The sequence below is a fragment of the Ornithorhynchus anatinus genome, chromosome 11 (genome assembly GCF_004115215.2).
Source record: "Ornithorhynchus anatinus isolate Pmale09 chromosome 11, mOrnAna1.pri.v4, whole genome shotgun sequence".
NCBI lineage: Eukaryota > Metazoa > Chordata > Mammalia > Monotremata > Ornithorhynchidae > Ornithorhynchus > Ornithorhynchus anatinus.
Window position 1 is genome coordinate 30,167,006 of NC_041738.1, and position 14,073 is coordinate 30,181,078.

Below are 14,073 nucleotides of genomic sequence, written 5' to 3' on the forward strand. Positions count from 1 at the left end.
GCCAAACACAGTCCCAAGTTCATCCCTATCAGGTGGTGAGGGTGGTGAGTGTGTCTAATCTGGGAACTGGAGCCAGCTCCAGGAAGGAAGAAAGGATGCATTAATGTCAACGCACTCACTGAACCTCGATCTCATCTACCTCGCCAACAAACCCCTTACCCACATCCTTCCTCCCTCTGGCCTGGAACTCCCTACCCTTTCATAGCCTACAGATCACCACTCTATCTCAAAAACCCTACTTACATCACATTTCCTCCAAGAGGGCCTTCCCTGACTGTCCTCATTTCCTCTCCTTTACGCATCATCTCTGCACTTTGTACCCCTTAAGCACTTGGATATTCACCCCACTTCCACATAAGCTCTACTTTTGTTCACGTCCAGATACTCTCCTGTTTCTCCTAGCTGTAATTTATTTTAATGTCTGCCCTTCCCTTCCTCCCTAACTGTAAGCATCTTGTTGGCAGGGACCAGGTCCGCCAACTCTACTGCTCAATACAGTGTTCTGTACACAGGAAGCACTGAATAAATGCCACTGATTGATTGACTGATTGATGATTGACCTATATCACCCCAGGTAACAGTAAAAATAACAACTTTGCCAAGTTTTGGGAAGATAGAGAGGAAAATGCAGAGCTGGGAGCCAGAGCTGGCACTGGAGAGGAAGAAGGAATGGAATCAGAATTTTCCAAGGAGCTGAGATGTCTGGGATCCACAAATTTGGGATGCTTGCAGATTTTGGATCTGGGGATTTTTAATCTTTTATTGTAGTGTTGGTTTTTCTAATAGTTCTTGTTAAGCACTTAATATATCTAGGCACTCTTCTAAGTGCCAGGGTAGATACAAGATAATCGGGATGGACATAGTCCGGGTCCCAAACAGGGCTCACAATCTTAATCTCTATTTTACAGATGAAGTATCTGAAGCACAGAGAAGTGAAGTGACTTGCCCATGGTCACACAGCAGACAAGTGGTGGAGTCGGGATTAGAATCCAGGTCCTTCCGACTCCTAGGCACAGATTCTATCCATTAGGCCTCCCTGTTTCTACCAGGCCAGACAATTGGCAGAGCCAGGATTAGACCCAGGATTATAAAACTATTTGTCCTTCTACAATCCTCACCTGAACTCAGGCTTAACTCCAATATCTTTTTGCTGGAGGTCTTGAAGGCTCCTTGTAATTTTGTTAAAGGCAGCATCCTACCAACAAGATAAAATGAAGTTTCATATCTTAAAATTGCAGAGGAATTTCCATTATTCAAAAGAAGAACACCTACCTCACTAGCCTCAATAGTTCCCACGTATTTAAAGATCAGATCATAAATATCATGGTGTATATACATCTGTGGAGCAAATTAAATTTAGTTTAGAGGGTGATGAGAAAGAAAGAACTACTTGAAAATTTTCCACTCTCCTTTAGGCTCAGATACTTACTTCAACTGCTTGTTTCATTAGATTCATTTGAGGTTCCTGTTTTGCTAGGATTTTCTAGGCATTAAGGGAGTCATAGTACAATTTTTAATACGTTTGTATGTAAAAAAAAAAACAAAACAAGTAACTCTATTTACAAAGTGCTTTACTTACCAAATGAGAATCCCTTAGTAACTGCTGGAGACATTTGGTGTAAAGTGCATTAACAGAATCCTGGGCAAAAAGATTGAAACACAGCATTTCTTTAAATTAGAAGTCATGACAGTCAAGAAGCAAAAAAGTATTGAAACAAAAATACTGGATATATTCTTAAGCTAAGAGGCCAAATAGCCCCATTTATTTAAAACAAAATCACTTTCCTAAATTTTAACAAATCGAAACTATTTCTTATTAAAATCAAAACAGGTTACTATGTAATGACGGAGGCTCTTCCTTTCAAATTCTTTGAAGGTCCTATGGAAAGACACGATGTTTTTATCAAATCTTTCAGAATGTCGTCCCAAAAATTCTCTTACATCTTCAATTGTCGTCAGGGAGAAGGAATTTGTTGGGATCAAAGATTCTTCTGTAACAAAGACAACTGATCAGTGTATCTGACGCCTTCAGTCTACCTTGATGGTTGTGAGGCATTCCTTCCTAACATACCCATTTCCCAAATGAGTAACAGTACCTCATCTTCTGTGAAATTTGAGATTTTTAGATGCCAGAATGGTAACAGTTGACAGTCCAAAGATAAAACAATAACTTATTCTACGTATCCAAGTGCAAACAAAAGAACGACAGTGTTTTTAGCATTGTTCTTAAAAACAAATTACATGATTTTGATGAAAATTAATAGCTAATCAACAATTTTTAAAAATGATTTTCCTTTAAGAGAGGCCCACTGTGGATGCTACTTTATAATATTAATTTTTGAGTCTACTAAAACAGTTTTATAATTCTGCTGTAATACTTTCAAAGTCTTTTTAATTCTTAATAACTGTGTACTTACATCCAGAAGGAATCCCCACAGCACTTATGTACATATCTGTAAATTTTTTACATTAATGTCTGTCTCCCCTCTAGACCGTAAGCCACTGTAGGCTGGGAATGTGTCTACCATCTCTGTTGTATTCTGCTATAGAGTGTTCTACACACAGTAAGTGCTCAGTAAATACCTTTGATTGATTGAATCCAAAAGTTAATAATTAAATTTATAAATCAGAATGTGCATGACAAACAGCATCTCCTCCACCCCCAAAAACATACCTGAGGTCTCTTTTTTTTCCAAAGGATGAGCTATACACAATATGCTAAAGCTTTCTTCTTTTTCATTGTAGAACGTTTCTTCAAAGAGAATTGGTACTGACAGGGGATAGTGGAAACCAGTTCCTAATTTAATCCTGTTGCCTTGAATTAAAACTTCCTGAAAGTAGAAAGTTGGATAAGCAGCAATTTATAACATTTATATTTTACCACAATGAATTAGAAGATTTGAACCTCCAGGTAAGATGATCAAGTTAGACTTTATTTTAAAAGCCAAACAGACTTTTCAAATTAGTCTTTATTACAATGGTCTACACAAATTACTTTCAGCAGGTCGCAAGATGAGAAATCTTTCTTCAACAAGTCACTGAAACTAGGACAAAGAAATCCTCTCCTGTTTTCCAACTACCTCAGATTATTTTGAGAGGGCAAAAGAAAAGAGAGGAAAGAATATATATATTTTCTGCACTTGGGAAAAGGAAAGACTTCAGTATTCCATTTCAACTGGATTTTAGTTTCACAAGGATTCCATTTTAATAGGAGGGTTCTTCCTGAACTAGATTTGAAGAGAAAATAAAATCCTTGCACAGCCTTCCATAAGTATTACACAGGAGCCAATGCCTCCTTATTTCTTGACAAACTTTCCCCCCCGCCCCATTAAAAGCATGACAGTACTCCAGGTGCCCCTTTTCAATATTAACACAACGGTCATAATTCATTCATATCCAACACCTTTGATTTAGCAACAAAAATGCCACTAATCTTGCTTCTACTTCTTAATATTGCGATCAACAATTTACGCCTGAAAGGAGAGACCAGTTTTATAAACTACAATTGTCACTGAACTGATAAAAATAGGATTCCGAGAAACAGAAAGCAGTCGATGGCCAACCTCTCCCTTCCTGGCTTCAGCTTCCTACTCTCCAAATAAATGAACTCAAGAACAGACTGAGGGATTAAAAACTAAAACCCTACTCTTTTCACTGTTGTTGTTTTTTTAAAAGCCAACCCTCAAAATCATCGGACCCTGCAGAAAAAAAGACAACCCTCTCTTACCAGCGTCCCTTTCAGCAAAAACTCTGTCTTAAGGCCCCAATCCATACCTAGGTACTTTCACCCTGATCACTCAAGCAGAGATATCATTCCAAGATATTTATTAGAAGGCACAGGAAACCGAATTTAACACCATGAACTTTTAAGAAAAAAATAATTCTCTGGCCTTCGGAACCAGATCAAAGAAGAAAAATTTTGCTTATGAAATCTCCCCTTTCATTCTTATTTGTATACTATGCTTACCTCTTGCTCCTGAGGGAAATCACTGTCTGTTAGAAGAAGCATATTTAAAGGCTTTGATTTTAATTACCCCTCAATCTTAAAGACCCTACTACTGTCTCCCACCAAAATCTCAACACACACACACACACACACACACACACACACAGCTCCTCCTACTGAATAGCTTAAAACAAGGAACAAATACCTTTCCATTTAAGGTCTGAAAACTCTCTTCTGCTGGTTTTAAAACATATGAGTCAAATTGACAAGTAGATTGAATGTTGCTTGACAGACTTCCTTTGCATGGCACCAAAACCTAGAAGAATAAGCAATAATTTTAATAGGTACTGTTTTTCCAAATCTTTTCAAAAATGGAGAATGTTTAGTTTTTTTTTTAATCCTAGCATATTTGAAGCTAGATTTAATATCTTGCAGATTTAGAGAAATCCAAGCCCCACATTCTTCTACTAGAGGCTCCCACACCTCTTGCTCTGGTGTCCACATGAGATGGTTGCACCCTGTGTCTCTTTCCTGCTGTCACTCCTAGCTTGTCAATGGACTGCCTGCTTGTCCTCTGGGAAGCATCTGTGCCCATCTCAGCACTTAGTACAGTGCTTGGTACACAGTAAGCACTTAACAAATACCATCATCATTATTATTATTATTATTATTATTATTATTAAGCAGGATCCTGGGAGAGCCTATGGAATGGGGAATAAGGGGGGAAGGGAAAATCGGGAAGATAATAATAATAGTGGTATTTAAGTCCTAACTATGGAGCAGGGACTGTGCTAAGCACTAGTTAGTTACAAGGTAATTGGTTGGACACAGTCCCAGTCCCACACTGGGCTCACAGTCTTCAGCCCCATTTTACAGATGAGGTAACAGGCATAGAGAAGTGAAGTGACTTGTCCAGTGTCACACAGCAATCAAGTGGTGGAGCCAAGCTTAGAACCCATGACCTTCTGGCTCCCAGGCCCTTGCCTCTATCCACTAGGCCGCTAGCAGACCAACAGATTGCATTTGGACCCCAGTCACTCCTCGCTGTGGCCTGGGTTAGGGGATTGTTCAATGCATCAACAGATTTGGACTGATTGTCCTCCTCCCCCTACACCCCCCTTTCTCTCTCTCTCCTCCTCCATTTTACAATCTCCCTGCCAAATTCAGAGACTCTGAAGACCGCCCCTCCACCAACAAGCCTTCCTGATTCATCCCCAACACTCCAAGTCTTATAAACCCATCAGCTATATAGGATGTTTGTCAAGGAGGGGAAGTAATCCATTGTGTGGTTCTTCTAAGCATACTGATACTACTATTGGAGAGGGGATACTAGGGAAAATAGACCAATGTTCTCATCCGAAAATGACACTTCTTAGGTTTTTGAGGCCAGTAAAGAGCCTAATTTCCAACAACCATTTTGAACCCCCCCCCCAATACTCCCCCAAATCCTTAAGGGATAGCTTTTTCCCTAGCCCTAGACTGTGAGGCCATTGTGGGCAGGGAACAGTCTGCTACCTCTGATGTATCGTACTCTCTCGATCGCTCAGAACAGTGCCCTGCACATAGCAAGCCCTCAATAAATACCACTGATTGATTGGTAGAACTTTCTGTCTGTTCCTTGGATGCTGATTGGTCAGAATCTCTTGATGGGCAGGAGTTGGATAACTATGCATGGTTATAAAGATGGTATTTGTTAAGTGCTTACTATGTGCCAAGCACTGTTCTAAGAAACTGTAAGCTCAATGTGGCCAGGGAATGTGACTACCAACTCTGCTCTACTGTACTCTCCCAAGTGCTTAGTAAAGTGCTCTCAATAAATAAGACTGAGTGATAGACTGCTGATGTAAAAAGAAATGTCACACTTTTCTGTTTATGACATGCTCAATTCCCCCACATTTTAGGGGAAAGTTCAGGTACATGGGGTTGTGAGGAGCGAAGAGATCCTGACATGTCCATTCTCCATTTATAATATCTTTGCTCAATTCGGTAACACAATTCTGAATTTCGAGAGTTTCCAAAATAAAGTTCAATGAATAACAGTTCCAAATCTTTAAAAGCCTCTTCATTCTGTAAGGCCTCCATTGAAATCAATTTCCAGAATGGGAATGAGAACATCAGTGTTTTTGCTGGGAAAATTCACTATCTGCAAGTACAAACACTTGTCCTACATCTCGAAGAATAGAAACAATAGTTCGTCTATCAGAGGTGAAATCGCCTTCAAAAAAAGAGCCCAGGATAAGAGAATAAAGATATCCTTGTAAAAATTGGAGAGGCAGCTGGTCTAGTGGATAGAACATGAGACTGGGAGGAGGACCTGGGTTTGAACCTCAGGCTCACCTCTTGCCTTTAAAAAAAAGTCTTCTGTGTGAACTTGGACAAGTCCTTAACTTCCCTGTGCCTCAATTACCTCACCTGTAAAGTGGGGATTAAGACTGTGAACCCCATGTGGGACACGGACTGTGTCCTACCTGATTATCTTGTATCTACCCCAGCGCTTAGTACAGTGCCTGACACAGAGTACACGCTAGGGAGTCAGAAGGACCTGGGTTCTAATCCTGGCTCCACCACAACTGCTGTGTGACCTTGGAAAAATCATTTACCTTCTCTGTGCCTCAGTTATCTCATCTGTAAAATGGGGAAAAGAGTGTGATCCCCTTGTGGGACAGAGACTGTGTCCAACCTTGTATCTACCCCAACTTGTATCTACCCCAGTACTTAGAACAGTTCTTGGACATAGTAAGCACTTAAAAAGTACCATAATTATTAGTATTATTATTTACAAATATCATTAAAAAGATTACCATAGTGCATTTATGAGCAGGGAAAAACATAAAATCGAACACCATGTGAACACAAGCTCCCGTCTCCTGCTTAAATCCTTTTATTCTTTTTAAAAGTTTATTCTTTAAAAGTTTATTCTTTATTAAAACTTTCCAAAGCTTAAAAAAATCCACAACTGTCAAACAATTGCAACCATGAAACCAAAATAAATGCTTCTTTCATTCTGTCTGTGTTACCAAAACACATATGAATGACCAGTAAGAGGCCTCTCCATCCCTACAGATGATTTCATGGAGTGCCTGGAAAGAAGAGATCCCCTCTTCTGCCCTCAGTATTTTGCTGCTCCTGGCTTCCCCACTTTAATTTATTCTAGAGTGAAAAATTCTAGTGTTTTGTCCTGCCTGTGTGCTACATTCAGTGAGTCCACATAAGTACGGGAGCTAGTAAAGGAGTCCTTCTCATTTTGAGGGAGTGGTTGGAAGGCAAAAACACCTGTCAGTTTTTTTGGCTTTTTGCATACAGAAAATGCCTGCCTTAATTTCCACATTACTGACACATTATCAAAACGAATGTTCCGGTAAACCAGAAATACAGAGAATACACAAATAAGAATGAAATAAATCACCAAAAGTTATCCAAACCTCTGTAAACATAGTGCCGCCTCTAAACAAACTTGGAGCATCATAAAATAGCAAAATTCTCAAGAGGTAGAGAAATGAGCCATTGTAGTTTCATGGGCAATATTTTAGAATACAAGGACCTTAGGAGCCAAAGGATATTACACAGCAAGTCGTAGGTAATAACATATATTAGCTACAAAAACACACACACACCTGTCCGATATGAGGAGGGAGGGCATTCTAGGCTGCAGGCAGGACGTGGGCGAGTGGTTGATGGCGACATAGATGAGATTGAGGTACAGTGAGAGGGTTAGCACTAGAGAAGCAAAGGGTGCAGGCTGAGTTGTAGTAGGAGAGTAGCAAGGTAAGGTGGAAGGTGAGTAAGGTAACTGAGTGCTTTAAACTCAATGGTGAGGAGTTTCTGTTCGATGCGGAGGTGGATGGGCAACCACTGGAGATTCTTGAGAAGTGGGGAAACATGGCCTGAAGGTTTCTGTAGAAAAATGATCTGGGCAGCAGAATGAAGTATGGAGTGGGGAGAGACAAGAGGCTGAGAGGTCAGCAAGGAGGCTGAGACAGTAATCAAGGCACCACATGGCATAATGTGGTGACATCATTTAGTCGCACAAGTTCTTTTTACTACCAGCTCCTGCTGCCGGATGGTGGAAGCACTGCAGCTCCGCCCTTCAAATCTGGGGCGAGTTTTCTGGGAGCAGGCAGGGAAGGCAGAGACCAAGAAAAGCTCAGCCATCCACGGAGCAACTCTGGTCCTCAAAAATGCTTCCAAAATGGCATCACTACAGCTGTCCTCCTTTAGCTCTCTTGCCATCACTGGCTCCCCGAAGCAGATGGCAGAAGCCAGAGACCTAGGACAACCCAACCTACTCGTGTATGAGTAGGGCTGTGACACAGGCTACACTCCTTGGTGACATATCTGGTTCAAGGCCCCTCTTCTACACCATGCTACCTCTTTAATATCTATGCGCACTTCTGCTGCTGGAATCAAGTGGGCATTTTGGTAAAAAATGATTATTCCATACTCGAGACATATTTACAAAATATTGTAGTTCTTACTGTCTCAAGGCCAAGAAATCAATAACCCACCTAAATTGGAGGAAAAAAAGGAGCTAAATCTAATAGAGGGCCACATAATCCCATTCCTGCCTGCAATTCTAAGAAATCACGCACTTAGCAGAGTGGCAAAAGCTAATGCAAAGAGAAGCCAACTTAATACAAAGTAGAAAAACTAAATAAATGTAACGAATCTTACCAAAGTAAAGTCAGGAGTGCTCAGAATCTAGAGCAATTCCAAGGAGAAAAGAAAATCTGCCTTATAGAATCCATACATTTGACATCAATTCCAAGCCATTTGTTTCTGTTAAGAGTTTGTTTTTTTAAAAGCTAAGAAAAAAATAATTTTACAAGAAAGGTTTGAAAGGGTGGATTCCCACTACAAGATGGGAATCTTACCAAAGTCAGTAAAATAAGAAATAAACCGATGACTTGTTCCATCAATCAGTGGTATTTTCTGAGCACCTCCTGTGTGCAGAGCACTATGCTAAATGCTTGGGAGAGTACATGGTAACAGAGTTGGTGGAGACATCCCCTGCCCACAGTGACTTCTTGTAGTTGGTTGCATGAACTCTTTCAGGACAGTGGAGTTCATTCTGAAAAGAGTTAATGCACCTCTGAAAAGCAAAATTCATTTCCACATCTGTGGAAGCAGTTTGGCTGTTTTTTAGCAGAAGTGTACAGGTTGGAACGGCTATCTACTGTGTCTACGATTCATTTTAAAAGGATGTTTGATTAAATGATAGTATGTGGCAAAGAGAGCCTACTGGTGGTATAAGTTTAATACACCAAGGTACCAAATGTCTAACAAATTCAAGCACAATTTAGTATAAAAATGCAGATGAGACAAAACAAATTAGAAAAATATGTAAAGTCTGTTCTATAATTTTTTCCCCTTAAATCAGCCATAATTCTGTATTTTGTCTAAAAGTCAAATTCCTTCCTGGAACATTCATACATCTCTTGGATCTATCCACTCTCTTCAAATCCCCAGGATTGTTTGGGGGAAGTCACGTTGAAAATGCTTCTGTTATGCAAATTTGAATCCTTTAAGGGAAAAATGCTCTGTAAAACCAAACATCAATATAATGAACAGTATTAACTACAATAAGTCAAACAGAAGGGTTTTTTTTTCCAAAAAAATGGATATACTTACAATACCATGAACTTCTGCAACCTTGCTACAAAGATCAGGGCGCTGTTTTTGAATTGCCAGATAAAAAGGATTTTTTAAGATATCTTCATCATACATAGCCATAAGGACTCCAGATATTCCAAAATTGAGATTTTTCTGAAGAGAAAAAAGACGACAGGCTACATAAGTCAAAGTGGGTTACAATTCCTAAAATAAAGTGAATTGAAAATATTCCAAAGAGGTGACATGTCACCTTCGGTGCATGACTCAGTTGTACTGATGTAAGATCCACAATGTCTTCAACCAATTTCAAATGTAGCCTACTTACGGTATACATTTGAAAAAAATCTATTGGCTAGATCCTACTGAATTTCAAATCGGTGCTAATAAAATCTTATAGTGATTTAAAAATTAGACTAAATTATGTTTACAGGGCTGATGCGGTATTTTTCAGGAAAAAGTGCCATTAGTGAAGAGACAGCAGTATGCACTGCACAAATTTTTTTCTAAAGCACTGTTCATTCCAATAGCATTATTATGTCATCTAAGCCATTGTGCACTGCTGAGAATTGGCCTTCATATTCTGGAGAGTGTTTCTCTCAAATGGTTTAAAAAATGAAAACAGAAAGGTAGAAGGTGAAGGAAGAGTATCCCAAATTGGCAGAACTAGAGAAAAAAGAAATGCAGAGGAGAGATTTTGCTATTTCACATGAAGTTGGGTTTTATAATCCACTGAGGACACCTAAAATAAGGTACTATTTTACAAATCGAAACCAGAGTAGAATTATTTAAAATTATTTTGATATGACAGATGGTCCCAGGAAAAGATTCAAAGTGATGATCTTGCTTCCAGCCCCAGTACAGGAGATTACACATCACAAAAAACTAACCCTAAAGGGCTCAGCAGCATCAAAAGTTCTTTAGGACAAGCAGGCTTTTGAGTGAAGCTCAGTTTCACCCAGAGCCATCAAGATGCCATTCAAGCACTAAATTTCCAAAAAGTGTGAAAAATGACATTGAAACACCAAGTATTTAAAAAATAAAATCTGCATTTCCAAATGTTTAAATTGATAATAAAAGGCAAAATGGAAACAAAACTGGAAATCAGAATAAATTAAATTGTCCCTGAAGAAATAATATTCATTAAAATACTCCCACGACACTATTCATTTCTAAATTCCTAATGTAATGAATTCTGCTTTTCTCAAGTTGCCTCCTTTAATATACCCACTAAGTTGGTGAGCACTGTTCAAGTTTAGACCCACGGGTTCTCAGGAGTGGCCAGTAAAACTTAAGACTTATGGGAAAAGACATGAGGATACTCTTGCTATGATTGCACTGGATAGAGTGAGGTTTGTAAGTCAAAAATGAACATTGTAGCCTTCACTAAACATGGTAAATATCAATAACAATGGTCCCACAATGGGAAGGCATCAATTTTACTTAGCCTTTTTTAACATTCTTTGAAATAACGCAAATACAAATTACTCTAGAAAAATTACCAAACAAATTTTAAATAAGTTCACTTTCCCTTCCCTTTTCAGAACTTTTTGATACACATTTTGCTAACAGGGGATGGGGCAAAAATGGCAAGATCACAGTGAAATAAATGAAAAGAAAAACACAGAGGACTATAACTGGTGGCTAAAGCACCCAATGTGAAACTAGCTACTGGCTACTTAGATTCCACACATTCATTCATTCCATTGTATTTTTTGAGCGTGCAGAGCACTATACTTAGCGCTTGGAAAGTACAATTCAGCAAAAGATAGAGACGATCCTTACCCAACAACGGGCTCACAGCTGATCTACCCAAAATGGGCATGGATGGCAAACAAAAGGGTGGATAATATGAAATGGAAGATGGCAGGCAGGCAACCTTCTCACTGTACCTTGATCTTGTCTATCTCGCCGCCAACTACTCGCCCACATCCTGCCTCGGGCCTGGAACGCCCTCGCTCCTCATATCGGACAGGAAATTGCTCTCCCCCATTTTAAAGCCTTATTGAAGGCCCATCTCCTCCAAGAAGCCTTCCCTCACTAACCCCTCCTCTCCTCTCCTCCCACTCCCTTCTATGCCACTCTTATTTGCTCCTTCATTCATCCTCCCTCCTATCCCTCCAGCATATATGTATATTTCTGTATATAGCTGTAATTCATTTATATTAATGTCTGTCTCCCCCTCTAGACTGTGAGCTAGTTGGGGGCAGGAATGTGTCTGTTTATTGTTGTATCATACTCTCCCAAGTACTTACTACAGTGCTTCGCACAGAGTAAGCGCTCAATAAATACGATTGAATGAATAAATGAACTGAACACTACCATTGCCGGTTGCAACATGCAGATGCAGCAAAGGAGAGAAAAAAGAGAGAAGAAGCAGCAGCATGGTCTACTCAAAGCGTGGGCCCGGGAGTCCAGAGAACCTGGGTTCTAATTCCGCTTCCTCCATTTGTCTGCTGCATCACCTTGGGCAAGTCACTTCATTTCTCTGTGCCCCAGTTACAGAAGGGGATTAAGACTGTGATCCCCATGTGGGACATGGACTTTGTCAAAACTGTTTAGCTTGGATCTACTCCAGCACTTAGTAGAGTGCCTGGCACACAGCGAGCGCTTAACAAATGCCAGAAAAAAGGCAAACAATGTGGGGAAATTAGGGGTTAGTCAGAGGAGGCCTCTCTTTTGAAAGTCTCTTATTCTGTGCTTGACTCTCTTCTGTTCTCAGTGACTTTTCATTACCCGCAGCCAAATCCAGGCCCCCTCCCCCAACTTAAACTACAAACTTCTCCATCTGTTACATTATGAAAGATGCTTCCGATTTGAATCTGTGAAATAAAAGTGCTCCCATCCTGGCAGACAAAATTTGATTTTCCTTCCCTCAAATTTTACTTTTGGCAGAGACTAAGCAGGAATAATTTCCACAAATGGGTCATTATTTCTAGGCAAAAACAAGAGGCAATGTTTGAAAACAAGAGATAACAGTATGACATTGTAGATCAAGTGCATCTCCAGGTCCAAGGCTGACACTATGCACCATGGCTTAGTGGTAAAAGAAGACCGAGGGCCTGGGTTCTGATCGCGGCTCTACCACTTACCTGCTATGTGATCTGGGGTATGCCACTCAACTTCTCTGGGCCTCAGTTTTCTCATCTGTAAAATGGAGATTAAATCCTACTCCCTCCTACTTAGATTGTGAGACCCAAGTGGGACAGGGACTCTGTCCAAACCGATTATATCCCTCTAGACTATAAGCTCCTAGTGGGAAGGGAACATATCTAACTCTGTTGTATTGTGCTCTCCCAATGCTTAGTACACTGCTTTGCACAAAGTAAGTGCTCAAGAAATACCACTGATTGACTGAAGAAACCCACCCACAACACCACCCCCAACCAGGATTTGAATACACCGTAGTGTCCTAGGTTTTCATATCTATTTTGTGAAGGTGCACACACACACACAAAAGGCAGTGGATTTAACATAGCTTGATACTCAACAATCTTGCATTTTCATTCAGTCACTCATTCACTCAATCGTATTTGTTGAGCACTAACTATGTGTAGAGTACTGTACTAAGCTCTTGGGAGAGTACAATACAACAATAAAGAGATACATTTCCTGCTCACAACGAGTTTACAGTCTTGGGGCACGGAGGTCGGGGGGCAGGCAGACATTAATATAAATAAAATACAGATATATACATAAGTGCTGTGGGCCTGGAGGGCTGAACAAAGACAGCAAGTCAGGACGATGCAGAAGGGAGTGGGAGAAGAGGAAAGGGGGGCTTAGTCAGAAAAGGCCTCTTAGAGGAGATGTGCTTAATTTACCTTCCTTAAAACACAGACTGTCCTATCTGTTTAATTGGACTGTGAACACATTTAATGACAATATGAGTTCTGTTAATGGCTAGCCTGCTAAACAACCACTCTGTGTTAAACTAGTTTGGAATGTTTAATACAAAACCAGATAACATCTCGTTATACATGAAGCAATCAAAAAGCATTTGATTTATATGAGAATCTAGGAACTCAAGATGGGAAAGGAAGGCTTGATAAATTTATTTTCATTCTGAGAAACTATATGCAATAAACCAGCATTTATGCATGACAAAAGCAGCATGGCCTAGTGGAAAGAGCATGGGCCTGGGAGTCAGAAAGACCTTGGTTCTAATCTCAGCTCTGCCAACTGCTTGCTGTGACTTTGGGCAAGTCACTTCACTACTCTATGCCTCAGTTTCCTCAAATGTAATATGGGGCTTAAACCTTTCCTCCTTCCTATTTAGATTGTACAGACCTTGTGGGGCAGGGAGTGTATCTGATCTAATTAACTTGTACCTACCCCAGCACTTAGAACAGTGTTGACACATAGTAAGCACTTACCAGATATCATAAAAAAGGAACTATTACTCCAGTTTCACACATGTTCTAAAATAACTCTGTATTGATTGATTTTAAGGGGTAATTTAGGTAGATGAATCTGACGAAAAGAAGAGTTTAAGGAAGAAAAACCAAACACTAAGTAGCTCA

At 40.0% G+C, this 14,073-nt stretch overlaps 1 protein-coding gene across 10 annotated transcripts in view; it reads right to left on the reverse strand.

Moving 5' to 3' along the window:
* The window catches only part of ANKRD27 (ankyrin repeat domain 27), a 64,997-nt gene that overhangs the window by 44,043 nt on the left and 6,881 nt on the right, over positions 1 to 14,073 (reverse strand). For 2 of the 10 annotated variants that reach the window (XM_029074528.2, XM_039913594.1), the window contains exons 1-9: positions 9,807 to 10,050; positions 9,575 to 9,709; positions 4,152 to 4,262; positions 2,675 to 2,831; positions 1,837 to 1,991; positions 1,580 to 1,639; positions 1,430 to 1,483; positions 1,273 to 1,338; positions 1,119 to 1,195 (exon numbers count right to left, since the gene is read on the reverse strand). In XM_029074528.2, the coding sequence (XP_028930361.1) occupies positions 1,119 to 1,195; positions 1,273 to 1,338; positions 1,430 to 1,483; positions 1,580 to 1,639; positions 1,837 to 1,991; positions 2,675 to 2,831; positions 4,152 to 4,262; positions 9,575 to 9,709; positions 9,807 to 9,890 (899 nt within the window). In that variant the 5' untranslated portion in view covers positions 9,891 to 10,050. Of the gene's footprint in view, positions 1 to 1,118; positions 1,196 to 1,272; positions 1,339 to 1,429; positions 1,484 to 1,579; positions 1,640 to 1,836; positions 1,992 to 2,674; positions 2,832 to 4,151; positions 4,263 to 9,574; positions 9,710 to 9,806; positions 10,053 to 14,073 lie in introns of those variants that run through there. The other 8 variants (XM_029074526.2, XM_007671488.4, XM_001508816.4 and 5 more) reach the window with 6 other exon arrangements.